Source organism: Carettochelys insculpta, chromosome 5 (genome assembly GCF_033958435.1).
Source record: "Carettochelys insculpta isolate YL-2023 chromosome 5, ASM3395843v1, whole genome shotgun sequence".
Taxonomy (NCBI): Eukaryota; Metazoa; Chordata; order Testudines; family Carettochelyidae; genus Carettochelys; species Carettochelys insculpta.
In genome coordinates, this window is record NC_134141.1 from 47494541 (window position 1) to 47517606 (window position 23066).

Genomic DNA, 23066 nt, shown 5'->3' on the forward strand with positions numbered 1-23066 from the left:
TACTATAAATCAAAGAAATAGAGAGTTAAAGTAGGAATACAAAGTTACAGAAGTCAAACAATCTTAACTTTGCCCTGAGATTTTCTGGCCTATCTGGCAGCAAAACGAATGAGATGTTGGATAAGTGATTTAACCCCTTTATGGAGAACATCCATCTGCCATTAAGTTGATAAAGAGAACAGTCTGTAACTAGATAGCATACTGCTTGCTCTTGAACTCCAAAAAGACAGGATAGGGTGCCCCAAAATGCTTCAGTGGTATAGATGTAAGTTAGGCTGTCTGTGATAGCAGTGTAACCTGTTGTGAAAAAGGAGGCTTTTTTGACTCACTTGGTTGTTTTGAGGGGCATGTGAGAGCTGCTCCAATAGACCGAGGGATGCAGATCTAAGCTCTCTGTTCGCCAATAAATGCGCCATCAGGCCAAAGCATAGTCCTGCTCTATCTGCTTTTGCTGCTCCTCAGAAAGATTGTGTGTGATGTACTGGCCAAGAGGCTCAACTACGTCAGGAAAGTGGAGTCTTGTCTTTAGTCTACATTTGTAACGTCTCCTTAAGACAAAATTGTGAAGTGAGTTGTTATGATAGTTGGATGTCGCCAGAGTCTGCCTTCACACGTAATCACTGGGGGAGCAATGCTGGCACCAGAAGTGTGGAGACTGGCATTGTCTGTGGCGCACCACATGAGGGGGAAAAGTTGATTGTTCAGTCCAGTTTGACACAGTGATGACTGGAGCCTCATCTTGCCATGGGCTATTTGGCAGGTACAGTAATTAGGGTATTGTCAAATGCCCATGAAATTGCAGTCCAGCAACCAATTAATTTGCTGGTAAGCCTGTGCAGTGAGTGTCACATTAACTGGATTTTAACATGTCTTCTTGATATGTTGTTGGAAGGTGAGGTGTGGTGTCATGGAAACAAGATAATACTGCCGTTAGCTTGTTTAATATTTACCCACAAAAGCTCATTAACTAATACATTTGTTAGTCTTTAAGGTGCTGCAGGACTGCTTGTTGTTTGCTTAGCTTTTTTAGTTACAGCCACCGCTTTGAGAAGTCTTTAGCCAACACGTCAAAGACAGATGACAGTCTGGATTTCAGTTCTTTATGGCTATTGACACACACAAGTCATCAACATACATAAACTTGATTTCTGAGGTGCTCGGTAGGCCAGTTGTACATGTTAAAGGACATCAGATCAAGTACAGATCTGTGCTTTATGACAGGGTGAAACCAGGGGTGCAACTTACAAGAGCAAACGCAGCCCGACACAGCCCTGGCAATCTGGCAGAGTGGGACCAGCTGGAGAAGAGGCTGTCCTAAATCAGTTAGGGCCAACTGGTCCCACTTAAGTCTCCCTTTACAAACCTGCCAGTAGGGCTGGGGGAGAGTTGTAGGAGGAGATTGGTGATTCACACAAACAAGGACAGAGTTAGAGAGTGTTTCAGACATTGGATATTCAACCCAGAGACAGCAGAGGCAAGGAGCGGCTCCCGCAGGTACCCTGGGGGTCAGACAAAGGCTGAGGTGATGGGGGACTGAGCCTGTTTGAACCAGAAGGGGCTTGTACCTGCTGCACTTTGGGCCTTGCAACCAAAGTCTGGACCCTGGCAGGGGCAACTGGGACTCAGGCTGTGGGACCATGGCCTGAGCAGAGGACTGGGGCCCAGGACATACACAGACCTTGGCCCAGGTTGAGTCCACTGTTCATATTGTGCGAGCAACTTAATAATCACTTTGATGATCATTGTTCTCTTAGAAATCATCTGTGTAATAAACTGTACACACTTCTTTTATGGAACAAAAGAGTAAAATGTTAAGATGAATCTACAGTTCCAGGCTGCATCATATGCCAATGAAAAGTGAACACAAATGGCGCTGACCCTTCTGCCCTGTTTCAAAATCATCCTTGATGAGAGATGTCAGACTAATATTTTCATCTTCAGAACTATGGCCTGGTAGGAGGCCTGCCTGGTAATGATGCAACTGTGAGTCAATATAAAGCCAATAGTCATTTAAAAAGCAGTCTCTTGAGCAGCATAAAAGAGAAGCTGATCAGGAATAATTATGTATTAGTTCTTCAGTTTGTCCATCATCGTTCTAGGCTTAAGAAGTACCACTACATCTGACCTTCACCAGAGCTTTGGAACAGTACAGCATTCAATACAAATATTGTAGGGTCTTAATGGAAAGTCATAATAGGGTAAGATCATGATGTGGGAATTCCTGTGGGTGTTGTCAAGCCCAGAGCTTTGTAAGATTTTAAGAAGAAAATCACTATTTCCAGTTCCTCTTTAGTGAATGGCTGGAATGGACTGGAGTCAGCTGAGTTGACACAGTGAATTTTTCTAGTAGCAGACAGTTCCTTCAGATCACGATATCTGTAATTCCTAGTGGGCTGTTGACCACCACAGAATTTGCTGTGACATGCCAAGGGCATTTTCGGATCTCCTTGGCCCAAAGGAAATGAAGAAGGCTCCAAATCCCTGTGACCTGAGTGCATGAAGTCCAGACTTTCAACACATTTGTGACAATTTTCTTGTCTCTGAATTCTACAGCATTCCATATTAGAAGTTTCTTTTAATGTATTACCAGCTTGTATTGTCCCTTTAGGCTAAGCACTTTTTTTTTCCCATAGAGGTTGTTGCAGATATTAACCCAGCAGGGGATAGACTGCCTACTAAAGGCATGTGGAATCAATTTTCTAGCTGCTCTTAAAGTCTTCCAGAAGAACATGAAGGGAACATTTATATCATCAGCCATGACTCCCTGACCATGAACATGTTTGTCGGTTCTTTTCTGAAGTGATCCCAGTTGACAAGCTGAAGGTTCCATTTCTTGTCTGAGTTTCTTGCGGCCACTGCTTTCTCTAGTGCTGCTGTAACTGGAGAGGTGGGAATTTCCACATGTATGCTGAGAGGAAAAATGAAGCATCTACAGAAAGGAAAACAAGATCCAGTGAAGCCTTAGCATCCTGAAGATCTGAGAGGAAAGTTTGAGACTGCCTTGAATCATAAAGGCAGGGTAGATTGTCAGCACTTACACAATCAAGGAGCTGCTTGGTCCTTCCAAGAGGGCAGGGTACTGTACTCAATGACTTCCCGAGGTCCCTTCCAGCTCTATGAGATGTGTGAATGTGTATCTCCATTTCACCGATATGAAAAATTGGTGGCATGGTGGAAGTTCATAGTAGGGAAAGGGTCCAGAATAAGAGAGAGCAGAAGATGTTTCCACTGTTCATAAGAGGTACAATAAACACCTTTTGCTGTTTACAAATATTACATTCCAGGTGATCCTGTTGCCTTTCTCAGATTGTCTAAATATTGCATAGGTTCAAATTTTGAACTTCTCATGATAATTGGAAGCTGCAATCTGGTAATCCCTGATCTGTAATTGAGAGTCCATGGTGGAACGTGTTTCTTGAAGCCGACTGCTGAAGTACATGATGCTCAGGGGCAGAAAATCTCTTTTATGTTCACCAGTAAGGTTGTTAAAAACATGGATAGTCAAGTTCTGAGGTTTGCCCCACCCCCGAATCCTGGGGATGTCAACCTGAAGCCTTCTGACATACCTGTGTCACTTGTAAAGATAGTGGGTTGTGGACTACCAAGACCCCCTGTGTATTTAAAACTCGTTGTAATCTAACCTGTGACCACAAACACTGAAATGCTTTTCTTTTTGCTTTTATGGTCTCACTACAAACCAAGGTTAATTGTTATGAATGCCTTATCTGTACATCGCCAAATATATTTGGATTTAATTTAAATATAACCTTAACTCTGGATTTCTGGCTTGGAATTGCTTTATCTGTTTTTTTACCCTAAGTTACCTGTGCAGACTCTCAACTGTAACTGTGTCTAAATGTAGTTTTTGTTTTGGAATTCTATAGGGCTTTGATCCAATAAAGCACTTAAGCATGTAACTTTACTTTTAACATGTGACTAGTCCCAGTGAAGTCAAAGGGTCTTGACCACATGTTCACAATTAAGCACATAAGTGCTTTGCTGGCTTGAGGCCTAGCTGTCTACTGTAGGGCGTTTTACATCTTTTTTCTGAGGCATCTGATTCTAGTCACTGCAGAAGCAGCGTGTTGAACTAAGTGGATCACTGATCTTACCCAGTATGGCAATTCCTATATTTCGAAGATAAGTATTTTAGTAGAAAGAGATTACAGAGGGAGATGTCTGAATTGGAATTCATTTACAAATCTGACACCTTTAACCTTCTCCTGAATAGAGATCTTAACCTTCTTGTGCATTACAATGGCAATTTCCTCACCTTTGATATTCACAGGAATAAGACACATTCTACTTAATTTGATTCATTAGCTGGTCCTACTAGTGACAAGTAATTTTTCTTTTTTCTTTCCTCCCCCACCCCCACCTCCACTATATGAACCCTGGATTCTGTTTTCCCTCTCCATTTTTCATCTCAAGAAGTGGTATTTATGACCTAATAAATTCGTTAGTCTCTGTGATACCACAGAAGAGCTTATTTGTGAAGCTACAGAGTAACACAGCTACTCCCCTGAGGTTATAAAAGGTAGATAATGTTTCATCTGAATTTCTGGCTGTTTTCATAATATTGGGTATAAAGCAGAAGTTTTCTGGGGGGTGACTTTACCATTTGCATAGTTTCATACATTTTAGGAAATTTTTTCACGAAAAATGTATTCTTTGTGTAGTGTTCTGATGGCTGCTCCACTTCATCTGCTCATTTGCCTCTTGAGCCCTCAGTTGGAGATTCCAAAGTAGCACTGACCATTCAGCCAACATATACACCTATGCCTCCTTATGACAGACGCTGAGGCTGTACAGGATGGGTGAAGTGCCCTCAATTCCCTCTTTACACCCCCAACCCTCAATGGGACTGTAACATCTAGAGTGTACTTGGCCTTCTCCCTTTTCCTTGCCTCAAGGTTGATGTGGAGTCGGAGCTGACCAAGGATGGATGCACCAGGATGGAGGGTTATCCTGACTTGGATTAGAAGGTGGTTGCAGGGAGCATTCCATAGCCAGCAGTCTGAACTACAGCATTCAGTATCACAAGTGTTCTGATACATGGGGGATCTCTCAGTATCAGATGAACCAGAGACCCTGTTGTCAGTGGGTGCTGAGTGGTTCTTGATATTGAGACTTCATTTTCTAAGTGGCCAGTCCATGGTACAGGACTATCCTCTGTCCTCACTGGCTTCTACTTACACTGTCTCCTCCACTGCCATAGGAAGACGAGGAAGAAGACAATGCCCAATCAATCCTCTCGATTTTCTCTGAGGTTTTCTCTGCTAACCCAGGGGATGAGAAAGCAATGTATCTGCCTTTCCTTGGTCAGTTCGGTACATTGACCAAACTGATGGATAATCTGGATGTCAATAAAAAGGGGAACTGTTCTGTCTAGAGCTCATGATGCCCAGTGCAATGAATGAATCTCTCTCTCTCTCTTTTTTTTTTTTTTTTGTACATGTTCAAGACACAATTCTCTCTCAGGACTTGGAGTTTGATTGCTTCTACTGCAGCAGCTGCATTTTGAGTAGGTGATTTCATCTTAAAGGATAATCCCTTTTTTGGGGCACAGATCTTCCAGCATTTCTGTCAAGACCCTATCCGATGGTTGCTTACTCGTTGTAGCTATTCTTTTAACCTCCAAAACTGAACATATCAGATTTCAAATTTGGAGCAGTGTGATGTTCTCAACCCAAGCTAAATGGATCTGGTTCCATGGATCCTGCGAAAACTATGCCAAGTATGAATCTCAGCGGTCACAACTAACAGTTCCAAATTCCAGGCAAGCTGCTGAGAAACAGGACTGACACTTCAAAAACTGTTGGCTGTTCTATGAAATGTATCCAACCAGCAACAAAAGTTCTCACCAAACTGGCTTACCAGAAATTGGACATACACTCTTCTCAGGTAGATTCAGCACCATGACATTAAACAATTATGAGTGGTTATTTAGAACACTGTTTCCAATCCTTTCATATTTAAAATCTAAAGGGTTTATTTATAAAAAGAAAGAAAGAGGTGAGAATTAAAAATTGTTTAAATGAATGCATTAATTACAAGGTTCTTGGATCAGGATTGAAGAAGTGATGGCATAAACTGATGCCTCGTTCAATCTCTAGTTGCTACAAAATCATTGGAAGGTCCTCAGTCCTTTGGTTAGAATACTCCCATTAGGAGAATAGTAACAGAGAGAGAGCTGTTTTAGTCTGTACCCCAACAAAAAAACCCACAGAAGTGTAGCACTTTATAGACTAACAAAATGATTTATTCGGTGATGAGCTTTCATGGGAGGGACCCACTTTCCTATAGACAGCCTCCTAACCTAAGAAGGATTCTCATGAGCAATCATAGGCTACACCACAGTAATACTAATCCTGGAACTTTTCCTTGCAACAAACCCCACTGCCAACTTTGTTTATATATTTATTCTGGCGATACCATCACTGGACCTAACCATGTTAGTTACAAGATCAAAGGCACATTCTTGTGCACTTCCAGCAACATTATATATGCCATTATATGCCAATAATGCCTTGCCACTATGTGCATTGGACAGACTGGACAAAACCTTTGCCAAAGAATAAATGGACACAGAGCAGACATCAAGAAACTCAATACGCATAAGCTGGTCAGTGAACACTTCAATGGAGTGGGCCATTCTGTTAAAGACCTGAGAATTTGTTTCCTGTAGCAAAAATAATTTAAAAATAGATTAGAGTGAGAAATTTGTAAGTTGGAATTCATATTCAGATTTGACACATTAACATGTGCTATGAACAGAGACATCAGTTACCTCATGCATTACAAGGAGTGCTTCCCTTCCTTTGATGCTTATAATTATCTCAGGCATACACTTGACATCCCCACTTCCCTTGCCCCCTCTCTTCAGTCCTATGCACTTGATTTGTCAGTTTTTATTTTTTTTGGTCCTCCATACTTATGTCAGCCTGTATTGGAAATGAGATTGATCTAACGAAGTGGGTCTGTCCCACAAAAGCTCATCACCGAATAAATCATTTTGTTAGTCTTTAAAGTGCTATACTTCTGCAGTCCCATTAGTGGAAGCTTTTTGTCCAGAGATCAGTGTAGGGAAGAGGTCAAATGGAAAGGTTTCTGGAGCCTTTTATCACTTCTGCCCTGTGGAGAGTAGTCTATTGTTTCAAATAAAGCCCTCAGATCAGTCTGTGGAAGAATAAAAATAACAAGATGAAGCTTAGGGTTACATAATTTAGTCACATGTCTCTGCATACTTCTCTGAGTCATGGCAGAGGTCATTACTCAAATTTTAGTTAGAACGTTCAGATGAAAGTCTGTCCATGTGGACAGACTTTGTCTGCGTCCGTTGTATTCATTGGTGAGCTGTTGGCTTCAATACTCTCTTCACAAAGTGCTGGCCAGACTGGAGGCAAATTATCCTGTGGGTGATACCACAGGAGCATACATATGTGAAATATAAGTACATAGTCAGTATTCATAGCTTCAGCTACAAAATGTATGCATGCATGCAAATAGGATAATCCTTCAGCAAACCACAACTTTTCCATTGACACCTTATTTGATGCACTTTGTTAACATTTTGTTGTAACTATATGACGGTGGTGGTAATGATGGTCTACATGCTCACAGTTTAATCATATAAGGTCTCACCAATCTACCAGCATTTTTTTCCTGAGACCTCACGGTTCTCAGAGAAATCCTATTTTTATATCTGGATGTGAAAAGGGCATTAACCTTCTACCTGGATAAGACTAAGCAGATCAGAGGATTTCTTAGACATTTCCCATACCTTGCAGATAGAGCTAAGGGGGCTCCTTTTTCTCTTCAATAGCAATAGGAGAAATGTGTATCAGGTTGCATTTCTAGCTATTATGAGTGTGAAGATGTTCAGTCCTTACGTTTCTCGCTACCACCCTCTCCGCCCCCCCGCCCTCCCAATGAGTGATCATGCATTCAAGAGATCAGAGGCAATAAGTACCAGGGATTCTGGAACAATTTTTCTAAAAGGGGTTTTGAGAACCACTGAACCAAACTGCAAACCTTGTATATAATGGAAACCACTTCAAGCCAGGGGGTGCTGCAGCATTCCTGCACATCTAATTCCAGCCCCTGTGATAACTACTGCATTTTTGAACAATGTTCCAGTATTGGCAGTGTGTAAAGAATCTACTTGGACTTCAATCAAGCCTGCATCTACACTAGAGAGTTTTGTCAACAAAACTGGTGAAACATCCACACACACAATGCTTTTTGTTGAGAGTATGTCTACAAAAGTTGGCATTTCATCCGACAACCTTCTGCCTCTCCCAGATGTGGAAAAGTGCCTTTTGTTGACAGGTCCTGTTGTCAAAAAAGCTGCGTGGCTACTCTGGGGGTCCTTCTCTCAACAGACAGGGCATTGAGAACAATTGGCAACCCTGCCTCTTGTGCTTCTGGGTACCTGTTTTGTTGAGAGAGCAGTTGAGCAATCCAGCTGCTCTGTCAACAGAGCTGAGTGCTCTCCTGATTGCCTTTTGTGTGTGGCCGCACTCTCTTGACTGACGTTTTGTGGGGAAATCTTTTCTGACAGTGACTTCTGTCAACACGCTGCTGTCGTGTAGATGTTGCCAATATGTTTTCAAAGCATTCTGCTCTTCTCCTGGTGGTCAGATTTGATGGGCACTTGTGTCGCTAGTACTGTGTTCAATTTTGGACACTGTTCCAAAGTTCCCTCCTGCTTCCAGGGATACCTCGTGGAAGTTAGCTGAAGTGGCGCTCCCATAGGAGCAGTTCTCAGTTGCTGTAATTCTTTTAGATGTGTATGTGAGTGCAGTATTATGGATGGATTTCAGGTGTTGAGGATGCCTCAGTCTTCGTATTAAAGGAAACCTTAATCCATTCATGGTCACTGTCTGAAGTGATGGTTTTATAATGTGGACAATTGTCTGCTCGTCAGAGGCTGAAAAACTGTTGGTGACTTTCTGATATTTTACCTACCAGAACTAGTCTGCGCACTTTAAAACACATGCAGAATAACAGAGCTGCTTGCCTCTCAGAGATACACTAGAACCACAGTTTCCACTGTGCTTGCCATTCGCCACTTATGGCAAACTGCACACCATGGTGTGGTAAAGTGCGGCTTTTCAGAGCCACGCACATGGAGCACCCGCCTCCCACTCTGCAAACACACCCCACCACTTGGTGGGACAAGTGCCTGGCGGCAGTGGTGGTGGTGCCTCCTGCTGCTCTTGCCCCAGTATGGCTTCTGCAGCCCTGGCCCGGAGCTGCATGGCTGATGCAGCTCCGGTGGCTGCAGCCTGGTGTGGCTCCCGTGGTTCTAGCCATGGCGTGGTTCATGTAGCCCAGCAGCTCTAGCGGTGGTGGCGGCTCTGGTGAGTTGTTGGCAGTTTGCCCAGGGTGGTGGTGATGGGGCAGGCTGTGGTGATCCTTGAATTTCTACTGGACACCATTGCACTAGAAGATTCTGTACTAGGGGCATGTAGTATTTGTACTATGACTTTTTTATACACAATATATAAGGTAGTATCATTGCTGCTAGCATAAAAGATATTATTAACCGGATAAATAGTTGACAACAGAAGATGAAAATAATATTCATTTTTGAAACACCCTTTTGTTGTGTACTTATTCATTCACAAAATGTAATATTTCAATAATAGCTGTAGTGCAAATTTACAAGGTTCTACTGGATTTAGTAAATCTGTATTTAATTATCCTAAATAAAGTATCATCAAGAGGCTAAGAGAATTTTAACATCTATCAATCATGCATCAGTTTGCTACTGTTTCTTGTTCTGACATGCAACCGTTAATGAGTCTTTTAGGCTTTTTCCTTAGATTTGGAGTTGGGTAGTTTTTAAAATTGTATGACATGTTATCACTGAGTTCAAGCAAAAGCTTTTTATGTGTAAAGTGGGTTTATCTGAAGTTGTGTGGAAAGCCCCCCGGGGTTCAGTAGGGATACTTTAAACATGACAAAGGAGCTATTGTTTAAGGGTTTTTTGCATGTGTGTGTGTGTGTGTGAGGGTATTTTGAATGGATTTAACCTTGGAGAAAATCCAGCTGTTTTAATAAACCAAAGGAAACCACAATGTGTGTGTGTATGTGTGCAAAGAAATTCTTTTTTACCTAACTCTGTGGTAGTTAAGCAAGAACAGCTGCTTACTGAAGTAAGTTCTTTTCCTTACACATGAAATTTATAATCATGGACAAGACACAAAACTAGTTCTCGAGTAATATTTGGCTGGTTTACATCCAGTAGCTAGTGTTTTGATGCGGCTTTCATGTATATGGTCAACTTTAATAAGGAATAACGCAATAATTACATGTGATTCTTTTGGCTACATCTAGAATCAGAATCTAATTTAAGTGGAATGTAGGCTTCACATTCCAAGTGTTTTGACTCTAAAAGATTATCAGTAATCAGTGCACTTATAAGAACCATGTGTATGAAGAATCCTTGGTTACATACACTGAGATTTGTTTTTTGTAATGAGTACTACTGGTTATAGCGTCTTCCTTGTCATAGATATAGAACCTATCAAAGGATTTACCTGTTAAGTGATAAATCATGCCTCTGACAGACAGTAGACTATTATGAGGAACTAGAAGCTATGGTGATCAAGCAATGGTGGAAGAAAGCACTAAGTCAATGTAAGCAATATCATCTCTTCAGACGAGATGAACAGGCTCAGGCACCTCTTTCCCCTTTCTTGTGTGCTTTGCAGCTCTCTTCCCTGGCAGGAACGGCGGGAAGCCTCAAACTCCTCAAGCAAGCAGCTATTTGTGCCACATTCAGACTTGACCAGTCAGAGAAGAGTTGAGAGCTTTCTCTGTTTTTAGGCCAACACATTGTGTTTGTGTTGAGAGGGAACGTTGGGGAAGGCGTATTGTTGATAACCTTTAAGGACATCTCATTTTCTTTTGAAAACAAAACTAACAGAGGGCTTTCCCAATGTAACGCCTTTGTCTTTTTTGCTGTACCTTCACTGAGAATTATGGTAATTCTTTTACATTTCTTCTAGCATTGCTCCATTAGTGCTACCAATGGTGGGAAAGCTAGTATAGACTAGTCTGCAGACAATCATGGATTTGTCCAAACCTAGTCAGAGCAGCAATGGGAGACAAAATCTTTATTTGCGGCCTCACACATTAAAATAGTTAGACTTCATCCTATGAGATGTAAATTTAGAAGGCTAATGATGATTAAATTCCAAATGCTTCCAGACATTTAATTGTATCAAAAACATCCAGCACGTTAGTTCTTTGAAAGGATGCTCACTGTCAAACGATCTGTACATTTGGAATACAGAAATAAACAAAGAGGTTGCTTAAAGCACGATCTTAAAATGATCTCAGTAAAATATAATTTGCTTAGTGCTCAGCATTTTGGAGCATTAGGTCATTTTATTTAGGAATCTAATCATGGACCTGAAAGTCTTTTACGTTTCTGTGAAGATTTAGATAATATGCTTAATACTGTCATTTGCACTTTTTATAAATGTGACGGTTAGTCTATTAAGAATTGTTAGTTTTATGGAATTTGAGGTTTCCAGTAAAAACTCAAGTCTTCTTTTAAACCTTCTGCACAGAACTCCATATAGGTGCTTAAAATATTCGGAAGTACTACTGTTAAAATGAAATAATCGAACACGAAGAACAGGATATAAAACTTATGTCTATCAAAAATAAAAATAAAATTTTCTGGATAAAATTACCAGATTTGTATTTTTAACAATATTCTGTTACTAGATCATACCTTATTTAAATACCTAATACACGTTGAACCTCTTTAGTCTGGAACACTCAGGATCCGATTGGTTCCGAATGAGAGAATGTGCTGGACTACAGGAAGTCAGTATTGTCTAGCAGCATTACCAACACTTCCTCTTACTGGGCTCTTAGCAGACATTTAGGTGTAAATTGCAGCTAAACAACTGCATGGAATGCTGAGAGCCAGGACTGGTGGTTATAAAAAACTTTATTGGACCAAGGACAACTTGGCCACTCCCATGATGAGCGGTCATTTGGCTAGCTAACATCATGCTGGATTACAGATGTTGATGGACTAGAGAGTGCTAGATTAAAGAGATTCAACCTGAATTGTTTAGGAACAAATTTTATGCACACTATATACTGTGTTATGCAAAAATCCCTATGTGTTCATCCCAAAATAGAGCCTTAATCCAGGGCCTAAATGCAAATATTAATAATGCAACTAATAATAAATAAAAAAATAATTAATAATGATTAATCCTGTTCTGGTGGTTGTGTTTCCTAGGTATAGCATATTTGAGTGGAATGTGCAGTGAAAAACGAAAATGCATTATTGCAGAGGACAATGGTCTGAATCTCGCATTTACCATTGCCCATGAGATGGGTCACAAGTAAGTACCTGGAATAAAAAAAATCACTAACTTTTCTTGGCATATATTAATCCAGACTCTAAATTAAATTTAATTTTAATATAGGCATTTCTCCTTTATCACTTAGCACAGGAGTTTTGGTTGTATATGTGTGCTCTTGTTTTTTTCTGTTTTTAATTAAGGGAGGATATTACTTATGAAAAGTGTAAGGAAAAACAGTTTCTTTGTTAAAATTGACATAATTTGTCAATACAGCACATAAATCAAGAAAACAATTAAGTCACTGAAAGGTAATTTTGTTTTCCTACAATACACTAACATTTGGAAGATATAATTTAATCTGGGGGAAAATCAGGTGTCTCTTGAGCTTGTTTTTGGAATTGTGTTACTATGCTTCAAATGCAGCTCTCACTAATGTTGCTAAAGAGCATGTAATGAAACCATAAATTGAGATTTTATTGAATTTGGCAGTCTCAAAATAGTTCCTATTCAATCAAAATGGTCATTAAAACACTAACTTCCACTCCAATCCAACCCCACCCCAGACAGCACAGAAACTCTGCTGAAGGTGAAGATGTACATTCTTCACAAGCGGATATTGTTCTTATTGGCTAAAAAGGGAGTATGGAGTATTATAAAGTGAACTTAATACAAAAAGAACTATGCTGCTCAAACCTGCTTGATTTCTCCAGCCTCCAAAGAAGAAAAAACTTGTCTAATTTTTATATCCTAGTGCGGAATACATGTTTGATTTCTAAATTACTGATTGAAATTTATATGATGTCTTTTACTCTACTAATAATGATTTTCTATAGCATAATAAGAAAAATGCTTCCTAATATGTTGTGCGGATTTGCTGCATCTCTTTAGATAAGAGGAGGGAGCCATATTCAAATCTCAGAAAGCTCAAAATGTGTTTTAGAAATCATGATCTGTACGTAAAACACTATTATAAATGGCTTTTGCGTTGTAAAAAATCTTAAGGTGATTTTTGTAAACAGTTTTTTTTTCTGAATTAAAATCCTGATTGTTTCCTGCATAAATATAGATCTCAAATATTACAGAATTTTTAGGGATAAAAGCCACATTGAAGTACCAGATAGTACATGCTACAGATGGTTATATTTGGTGTTACTCAATTACTGAAGTGTCTCACTATATTATAGTTTCTTTGCAAATGCTGTGACTCAGTAATTCATGTTTCTCCCTGCGGGAACTACATTCTTATTCATTCTCTTGCTTCTAGTGAAAGCTATAATGAAATATGAGATTAGTGGGATCAACATGGATTTTCTTCTTTCGTTCATGTTTTGAATTGCTGCTGTTAGATCTACCAGTTTCTGTCTTCCCTCACTCAATTAGTTAATTATTAATTATACATTATTATAAAAATGAGATTATGGTTTTTCAGCCTGGTTTTGCTTTTGGATAAATCTAACTTCTGCTTTGTACATGGTGATCAGCAAATTAGTAGCTAACATGAATTCCATATTTTTTGGCCTACGAGGCTCAAGATGCTGCCAGTGCTTTGCACTCGCAGGGGCTTAATCTTGATATTGGAGATCAAATAACCTTTTGTTAAGTCTGTGGAACTTAATCTTTGTGCTTCTGTTTCATACCTTCCTCCCACAACTTTCTCTTGTCTAGAGCTTGGCCTATGTTCTTTCTTTACATTTATAGATTTGTATATAATTTGAAGAAACCCTATACAATAAATCCCGATTACCTGGTATTCGGATCACAGGCACATTTGAATAACTGTCAGGCCCATATGGGGCCAGCTACCATAGGGCCAGTGTCCCAGCTGATGCTGGATGCCACGGGGCCAGCTGCCCCCTGCCTGGCTGGGGAGTGTGTTTTGGGGGCGGGGGGTGCAGGGGGTGTATAACAAGGCTGGCTGCCCCCCCCACCCCCAGGGCTAGTCAACAGGCAGAATGGGGCCATTTGCCAGCCCCAGCTCTAATAACTGGCACATTTTATTATCCGATTCCTTGGGGATGCTGGATAATAAAGCTTATACTATAGCTGGAAATAATCTCTTTCTATTTACAGTATGCCTAGAGGACATAACTAAGATTGAAGCCTTGTTCCAGTCTCTGTACAAGTATATAGGCAGAGAAAATGCTTAAACCAAATAGTTCAGAATCTAAATAAATAATATATAACAGCATTTAGCACAATTTGGGAGTCATAAAATAATAATAAATTGGAATTATGCACTTGGTATCATCTAGTATCTCTAGCTAGAAAAGTAATTCTTGAAAGAGCTTTCTCTGGTCCCATTTTCCACACAGAATGCCACTGTAAATGTAGCTGTTATTTCGAAATAACTTTGCTGTGTAGACCTACCCTAAGAGAACAGTTGTGGATCAGCTCCTAATAACAAAGAAGGAACCATACCTCACTGGCTTCTTTATTAAATAGTTATTTTGTTGAATTGACAAAACACATAGGCAGCATTGAGAATTTTCCTTTTATTTCTTAATTAGGGCCTGACTTTGCACACAGACTGGTCTTACATGAGGGTAGCTCTATTGGTCTCAACAGATACTGCTATTTTATATTGGCACTAGCTGATTTACCCAGCATTGCTCAGGTCCTTAACTCAATTAAGGTGCTTTTTTTTTCCAAAATGAAAGGGAAATGAACATGCTTTTTAAAAATGATTATTTTTTTCAAAAATTTGGTATTACTGTTATGAAGTTAATTTTTATTTCTGATTTCTTTTAAAAAGGAGTTGTTAAGATTTGTCCATTTTATTTTTTGGGAAATTCTTTTTTAAAATGACCTTAAAATGACCCTATAAACTTATTGTTATGTTTTAACAAAAAAAAGGCAGTGTTCAGTTTTGTTTCCTTCCGTTTTCTTCTAGTTTAAAAACCTTAAGCCTTGATTTTAGCTATGCCAAAATATAGCACTATTCCAAATGTCTCTTTTATCTCTTTTCTGTAAGGTTTATTGAGAAGCAATTCTATACCAGGTTCATTCTGTTTTCCTGGCTCACCTTGGTTCAGTCTTTTTCAGTGTTCACTCAGTTTAGTCAACTTTGAGAACTTGGACTGTACTTGATTTGGTGAGTCTGACTCTTTTCTGTTTGGTTTCATGTGAAGCTATCGCATCCAGGCACATCCTGTTCTCCTGTCACCACCACACCATAATGTTGCATTAAGTTTTTACAAGAGGAAGCTTTATACTGACTTTGGTGGTTTTTAGGAGTTCTTGATCAGACAGACTGACAAAATCTCTAAAATATATTGCAGATAATAGAGAAAGTTTAGATTCAAAAGTAGCTCTGCAAAATTTGTTCTTTTATTTAAAAATGTTTATTTAGGTTAGTTGCAAAGCACATATTCCTAACTCTGGGATCCCTTACAAGACATCCAAAATCCAGCCCCTTCATAGTAATAAAATAAAAGTAATGGCAGAAGAATGGTTGATCCTACAAAAGTGGCCAGTCAACCAAAAAAGAAACAAAAAAAGAAATAACATCCCTCAAGTCTGCAAAGACCACGTCATTCACCCTACTCACCTCCTTTTTCTTCTTACCCTTGTTGAAGAAAATGGGCTTTACAAATCATGGCCATATCTACACAGTTGTTTAGCACCAGCAGCGCTATGCTAATGAAAGGTCACGACATTGCAAAGAGGGGACAATTTGCAAACTCATGTGGCTAATTAGCATAGCCCCGTGAGATTTTGCTTTCAGCAGGCGGCAGGCTGGCAGTACAGAGACTATGTGGACGGGCTTTTGCTGGCTAAGCCCCCCTATGTCACCAGTCCTCCCGCCCCCACATGGCCTCTGTACTACCAGAAAGCCCTGTGCTGACAGTACAATACAATACAAAAATAGCCAGCGTGAAGAATCTACTCTTGTCAGACTTCATTCAACCAAGTCCCCCAGCCCCTCAGAAAAGTTTTCCAGTATTTCTTCAGCAAGCTTAAATGTGTGAAACCATTTTATCATTTGAAATGTAAAAGATTAGCCAAATAGGTAACATTTGCCATGTTCTCTCCTGTGTTTGTGCAATGCACCACAAGATGGTTTCTGAATTAATACCACTTCGAAAGAGGGGCCTGAAAAGATAGTGTTCCGTGTGTAGAAAACACTTTACATAATGCATAACTTTAGTAGATATTTTAAAACATTTAGATAACTGTAAGGAAGCTGACAAAAGGTTGTGTAAAATAATATGTGTTTTTCATTAATAGAGTCAGTCTTCATTTGAACAACTCACTGAATATTTGATGGCTCAAAGTTTTCTTTTCATTACATATTTTTTTCATTTGATCACGTGGTATAGTTCAATGGTTATTCTTGGCATAGGACTGAGTACATAAACCTTAAACATAATTGTTTATCTTGAAATACTGCAGTTTGCAGGATTTGGCTTTAGTCTCTTCCCTATTGTTGCTGCCCTCTTGCCCTGTACTTTAATTTAAAAATCCAGCAAGAGGCCATGTATTTGTTTCATTTTATTAAGTGAAATAAAACAATCAGAGCAAAGTTTTTAAACTATTTGTGTTACCTATATATGCTTGAGTCTGGGTACAAACTATATAATTTAGTAGAGTTACAGATGGGACAGATTAGAAGGACAGAGGATTACTTTGTAAACATTCACATTAAGAAGTTTTCTTAATTTTTCTTCAGAGGGTTTGGCAGAAGAAAATTACAGAGGGGCATTCCTCTCCCCCACCTAGGTTTGGCTCCTTCATGCTTTTCCCATGACAACACTTGTTTATTTCTCTTCGACATGTTGCTGATGCAAAAACTCCCATCTCTGAAGTGAATACAGATGCACAGCTTGAACCTTAAGTAACTTTGGCTCATAAGAGGCACAGATTACCTATTCATTTAGCTCTTCCTGTAGGGGAGAGGAGAATGAGCCTGAGAATAGCTCCTTTTCCTCCCTTAGTCCCTCATTCTGTTTCCATATTTATATGTATGGCTTATAAGGTTGCCACGTGTCTGGTATTGAACTGGACAGTCCAGTATTTGGGCTCCCTGTCCAGTTAAAAAAATCAAAGAATACCGGACATGTAAATGTCTGGTATTTTAATTTTACAGTAATCCCTCACTTCACGCAGCTTCGTGTTGCACAAAACTTGCTTTAACGTGAGTTTTGCACAACGTGAAGCTGCGGGGCTCCCAGCTTGCCTCGCTTCCAGCATCTGCGGACAGCCAGGCAGGCTAAAGCCCCCTTTTCCCCTGCTTGCCCCCTTAAATCCCCTGCCAGCTCAACCCCCCCAACTCCCCCACCCCTGTAACTTCAGCTCACCCCCCCCCAAGTGCCCCGGCTCACCTTCCCCAGTGAGGGGCTCCAGCTGCATGCCTGGGGCTCCCCTAAAACCCCTGCCAGCCCCTGTGACCTAACCCCCTCCGCACACCCTGGACCCAATGCCAGTGGATCCAGACCCACACCCCCCCAACCCATGTGGCCCAAGCTCACCCATCCCCATGCAGCAGGCTCAGCACATGTGGGCCCCGCCCCCCTGGCTCACTCATCCCACCCTGGTGCACCCCCCATTCAACCCCTCCCCCGCATGGATCCAGACCCAACCCCCCCACATGTGGCCCTTACTCATCCGACCCCTGCACACGGGGCTTCAGCTTCAACCTGTGTGCGGGGCTCCAGGTCCCAGCCCCCAGCACACTGTGCAGGGCTTCAACCCCCACTCAACCACACCACCCCAGTGCACCCCGTGCCTGGTTCAATCCCCTCCCCGCGGCCTTAGCTCACGCCCTCCCCCCTGCACGTGGATCTCCGGCTGTCAGCCACCACCAGCGTGCGCAGGGACTCTAATCCCCCTGCCAGCTCAACCCACCGCTGCTCTGGCCACCCTGGTTCACCCCCATTCAATCACCCCTCCACCCAGCTCAACCTCCCTCCATCTTACTCCCCAGCACACAGTGGGCTCCAGCTCTCAGCCGCTGCAAGCTCATGAGGCTCTAACTCCCTCACCCTGGTTCACCTTGTTCAACAACGCCCCCTCCCCCCAGCTTGTGACTGGAATATTTGTGGAGGACATCTAATGACTTAATGTATATGCAAAGCGAAGGCCCAAGAGCTGCTGAGCACAGGATATACAATGTGCATCACTAAGCAATGCAACAAATATTTTACTTTTACTGTAGAAACCACCTCAGAGAAAGTGAAGCTTAGATGGGAAAAAGTTATACAGTGGAATGAGAAAGCAAATGGGAGCTTCTAAATTCCCATTACTTGTGCCCTCCATCAGTCTAACATCTTGGCTACGTCTACACGTGAAGCCTACATCGAAATAGCTTATTGCTACACGTGTAGCAACATCGAAATAGGCTATTTCAATGAGTAACGTCTACACGTCCTCCAGGGCTGGCAACGTCGATGTTCAACTTCGACGTTGCGTGGCACCACATCGAAATAGGCGCTGCGAGGGAACGTCTACATGCCAAAGTAGCACACATCGAAATAAGGGTGCCAGGCACAGCTGCAGACAGGGTCACAGGGCAGACTCAACAGCAAGCCGCTCCCTTAAAGGGCCCCTCCCAGACACAGTTGCACTAAACAACACAAAATACACAGAGCTGACAACTGGTTGCAGACCGTGTACCTGCAGCATGGATCCCCAGCTGCCGCAGCAGCAGCCAGAAGCCCTGGGCTAAGGGCTGCTGCCCACGGTGACCATAGAGCCCCGCAGGGGCTCGAGAGAGAGCGTCTCTCAACCCCTCAGCTGATGGTCGCCATGGCGGACCCCGCTATTTCGAAGTTGCGGGACGCGCAACGACTACACGGTCTCTACTTCGACGTTCAACGTCGAAGTAGGGCGCTATTCCTATCCCCTCATGGGGTTAGCGACTTCGACGTCTCGCCGCCTAACGTCGAAGTTAACTTCGAAATAGCGCCCGGCGCATGTAGCCGTGACGGGCGCTATTTTGAAGTTAGTGCCGCTACTTCGAAGTAGCGTGCACGTGTAGACACGGCTCTCGTGTGGAATATTGGTGGTGGAAGCTGCAGAGGTAATTAAGCAAAACTGCTTTGTGGAAGTCAGAAGATAATATTTTAAAGTTTAGGGGTAGAAGGGGGATTGTTGACTGCTCAGACAAATTTCCACAGGTCCCCTAGCAATCTGAATGTTATGGTTTGATTCGGCCTTCCTAGGCAGTTGGTAGATTCTCCTGTGGCTAGCTACGCTATGTGGTTAAGTCCAATAGCCAGCATTCCCCAGTAGGAACAGAAAGAGTATCTTTGTACCCTGTGTCATTTTTATTCCCCTCCCCACCCCGCAACAAGTGTTAATATCAAAATAATTTTGGCCTAGTTTCATACCTGAGATCCCTCAGAGGTCTGCTTCAAAGTTAATTTTTGGAGCACCCTTCAGTTTCGCACTGTCAGCGTGGTGGTGGCACTTTTAGAGGAACAAGAAGTTTGGGTCAAGGTAATTCAGCTCCTAAGAGAGTAATGGGAGGTAGAGAAGCAATTAAGAGTTGCTAACCATCCCTGAGGGATATTCTTCAAAATGGGCCCTAGAGAACCATCAGGTTGAGAGACCTCAGTCTCAGTCTCCTCTATGTATCCCCAAATATTTGCACCTGATTATGAACTCTCCCTCAGGTGGTTTTTTCAGCCATGGGTACAATTGCTTCCTAATAATACATATCTCCATTATTGGTGCACTGATTTTCCCCTCTTAAAATCTTATCTGTATAAAATAGCAAGTTCCTTTTGTTGAAGTTACATTTTTATCAAGAATTTACAACTCCTACACTGCAAAATTAATAGGTAGTCAGAAACTATGATTCTTTGTGCCTGTTGTTAGCTACTGTATTTCTCTATTGCTCTGATGGTCCTCATGCTGCATTACGTAAAGTTCATTCTAATTCTTAATTGATTAGTTAATGAAGTATTTAGAGGAATTGTCATTGCAGACACAGGCCTCCCGTTCTCAAAAGATTAAAATACCTGCACTGTAAATTGATATTCTTTCTCTTTTTGCAGGTCCTTGTTTCATTTAGGGCCTGATCCTACTACGTATGCGCAAATAAGCATATTCACTGGGTTAGGTGTTTGCAAAAGCTAGTCTTTAAGTCAGCTGTTTGCAATAGGAATTCAAAGCTTGCCTCATCTGTGGTTGTCATCTTTCCATATTTGCAACATGCCTCTGAGATTACCAAAGTCGGCACAGGTCTGGATGCTGCTGCATAGCTGGAGCTAGTGGTTGTTGGCACAGCACCTGGCTGTCTGCTGTACTGTTCTTCTGGCCTCTCTAAGTGCTTGCTGGGTACTCTGGCTCGGTGAGCGTTTGTACTCCAGGAGTGCAGCGCGCTTCTTTTCAATGACTGGAATCATCTCATCAGAGTTAGCTTCGAACCAGTCGTTCGTGTTTCTAGCTCTTCTTCCAAACACCGACAAGGCAGTGTTGTAAACTGTATACCTCAGATGTTGCCATTTGGATGTTGCATCGACGCCCCCAGGGCCGCTGCGCAGATTTTCCTGGAGGGTCTCTCTGAACTTTTCAGCTTTCTCCGAGTTTGCGGTCTTTCTGGCGTCAATGCGGGGCTTTCCAGCAGGTTTAGAGCGGTACAGCTTCTTGGGTCTCAGCTTGAGCTTGGAGCAAACTAGCGAGTGATCTGTATCACAGTCAGCACTATGATAGCTGCATGTCAGAAGGACATTTTTGAGGTTATTACGCCTAGGTATGAAGAAGGTATTCGGACCCACCCAGAACAAGATGGCACCTCTGAAATCCAAATCTGGTGAAGTCATCGCTGACAAAGCCAAACAGATGGAGTGCTGGGTTGAGCACTACTCCGAGCTGTACTCACGCGAGAATGTTGTGGTTGACGCAGCCCTCGATGCCATCGAGCTCCTACCAGTAATGGACGAACTGGACCAAGAGCCGACTGTGGATGAACTGAAGACAGCCATCGACAGCATTGCAGCTGGAAAGGCCCCTGGTCAGGATGGTATACCACCAGAGGTAATCAAATGTGCCGTGGACACACTCCTGGAACCCCTGCATGAGCTACTGTGCCTGTGCTGGAAAGAGGGTGAGGTTCCACAGGATATGCGTGACACTAACCTTGTAACATTGTATAAGAACAAAGGAGACAGAAGCGACTGCAACAACTACCGTGGAATCTCCCTCCTAAGCGTCACTGGTAAACTGTTCGCTCGCGTCATCCTTGGCAGACTCCAGAAGATTGCTGAGAGGGTGTACCCCGAATCGCAGTGCGGATTCCGTGCAGAGAGGTCTACCGTTGACATGGTCTTCTCTCTAAGGCAGCTGCAGGAGAAGTGCAGGGAGGAGAGAAAGCCACTCTACATAGCCTTCATCGACTTGACCAAGGCTTTTGACTTGGTCAGCAGGGATGGTCTGTTCAAACTGCTCCACAAGATAGGCTGTCCTCCACGGTTACTGAAGATGATCCAGTCGTTCCACGAAAACATGAGAGGAACCATCCAATATGACGGCGCATTATCAGATGCTTTCAGAATCAGGAGCGGTGTCAAACAAGGATGCGTGCTTGCTCCGACATTGTTTGGGATCTTCTTCGCACTCCTCCTGAAGCATGCCTTTGGATCTTCAACAGAGGGCATCTTGCTGCACACAAGATCTGATGGGAAACTGTTTAACCTTGCAAGGCTGAAAGCTAAGTCTAAGGTGCGGGAAGTCCTCATCAGAGACATGCTGTTCACAGATGATGATGCTGTAGTGTCTCACACAGAAGACCAGCTTCAAAAACTGCTGGATCGGTTCTCCAAAGTGTGCAAAGACTTTGGGCTTACCATCAGCCTAAAGAAGACGAATGTACTCGGTCAGGATGTTGCTGAATCCCCATCAATCAGCATTGACAACTATACGTTAGAGGTTGTCCACGAATTCATTTACCTCGGGTCCACCATTACTGACACCCTGTTATTGGACACTGAGCTAAATAGGAGGATCGGAAAGGCGGCCACAACTCTGTCCAGACTCAGCAAGAGAGTGTGGAATAACAACAAGCTGTACACTCACGCTAAAATGCAAGTCTACAGAGCCTGCATCCTCAGCACCCTCCTTTATGGCAGCGAGACTCGGACCCTGTATGCCCACCAGGAAAAGAGGCTGAACGTCTTCCACTTGCGCTGCCTCAGGCGCATCCTTGGAATATCATGGAAGGACAGAGTTACCAACACCGCCGTCCTCGAGCAAGCTGGAATCCCAACCATGCACACCCTCCTCAGGCAGTGTAGACTCCGCTGGCTTGGCCACGTCCACAGGATGAACGATGGAAGGATTCCAAAAGACATCCTGTATGGTGAGCTAGCCTCTGGAAAAAGACCTCCCGGACGCCCCCAGTTGCGTTACAAAGATGTCTGCAAGAGAGACCGCAGAGAGGTAGACAACGAGCTGGACAACTGGGAAGAACTAGCAGATGACCGCAGCAGATGGAGGCAGGGGTTACACAGGGGCCTTCAGAAGGGTGAGATGAAGATCAGACAGCTAGCAGAGGAGAAGCGAGTGCACAGAAAGCACAATAAGGACTTGCCAGACACCTACTACATCTGCAAGAGATGCAGCAAGGACTGTCACTCTCGTGTAGGTCTTCATAGTCACAATAGACGCTGTAAATGAAGTCCTCAATTGAAACTTGAAAGGGCGAGATCCATAGTCTATGCAGACTGAAGGATGCCTACTACTATATTTGCAACATTATATTCTACAAAACTTTATTTAGTAATA

At 42.3% G+C, this 23066-nt stretch overlaps 1 protein-coding gene across 1 annotated transcript in view; it reads left to right on the forward strand.

Annotated features, from left to right (window-relative positions):
* ADAMTS19 (ADAM metallopeptidase with thrombospondin type 1 motif 19) overlaps positions 1-23066 on the forward strand; it is a 284879-nt gene that overhangs the window by 126224 nt on the left and 135589 nt on the right. Inside the window, exon 8 of the mRNA XM_074994147.1 lies at positions 12275-12380. Coding sequence (XP_074850248.1) covers positions 12275-12380 — 106 coding nt within the window. The remainder of the gene's footprint in view (positions 1-12274; positions 12381-23066) is intronic.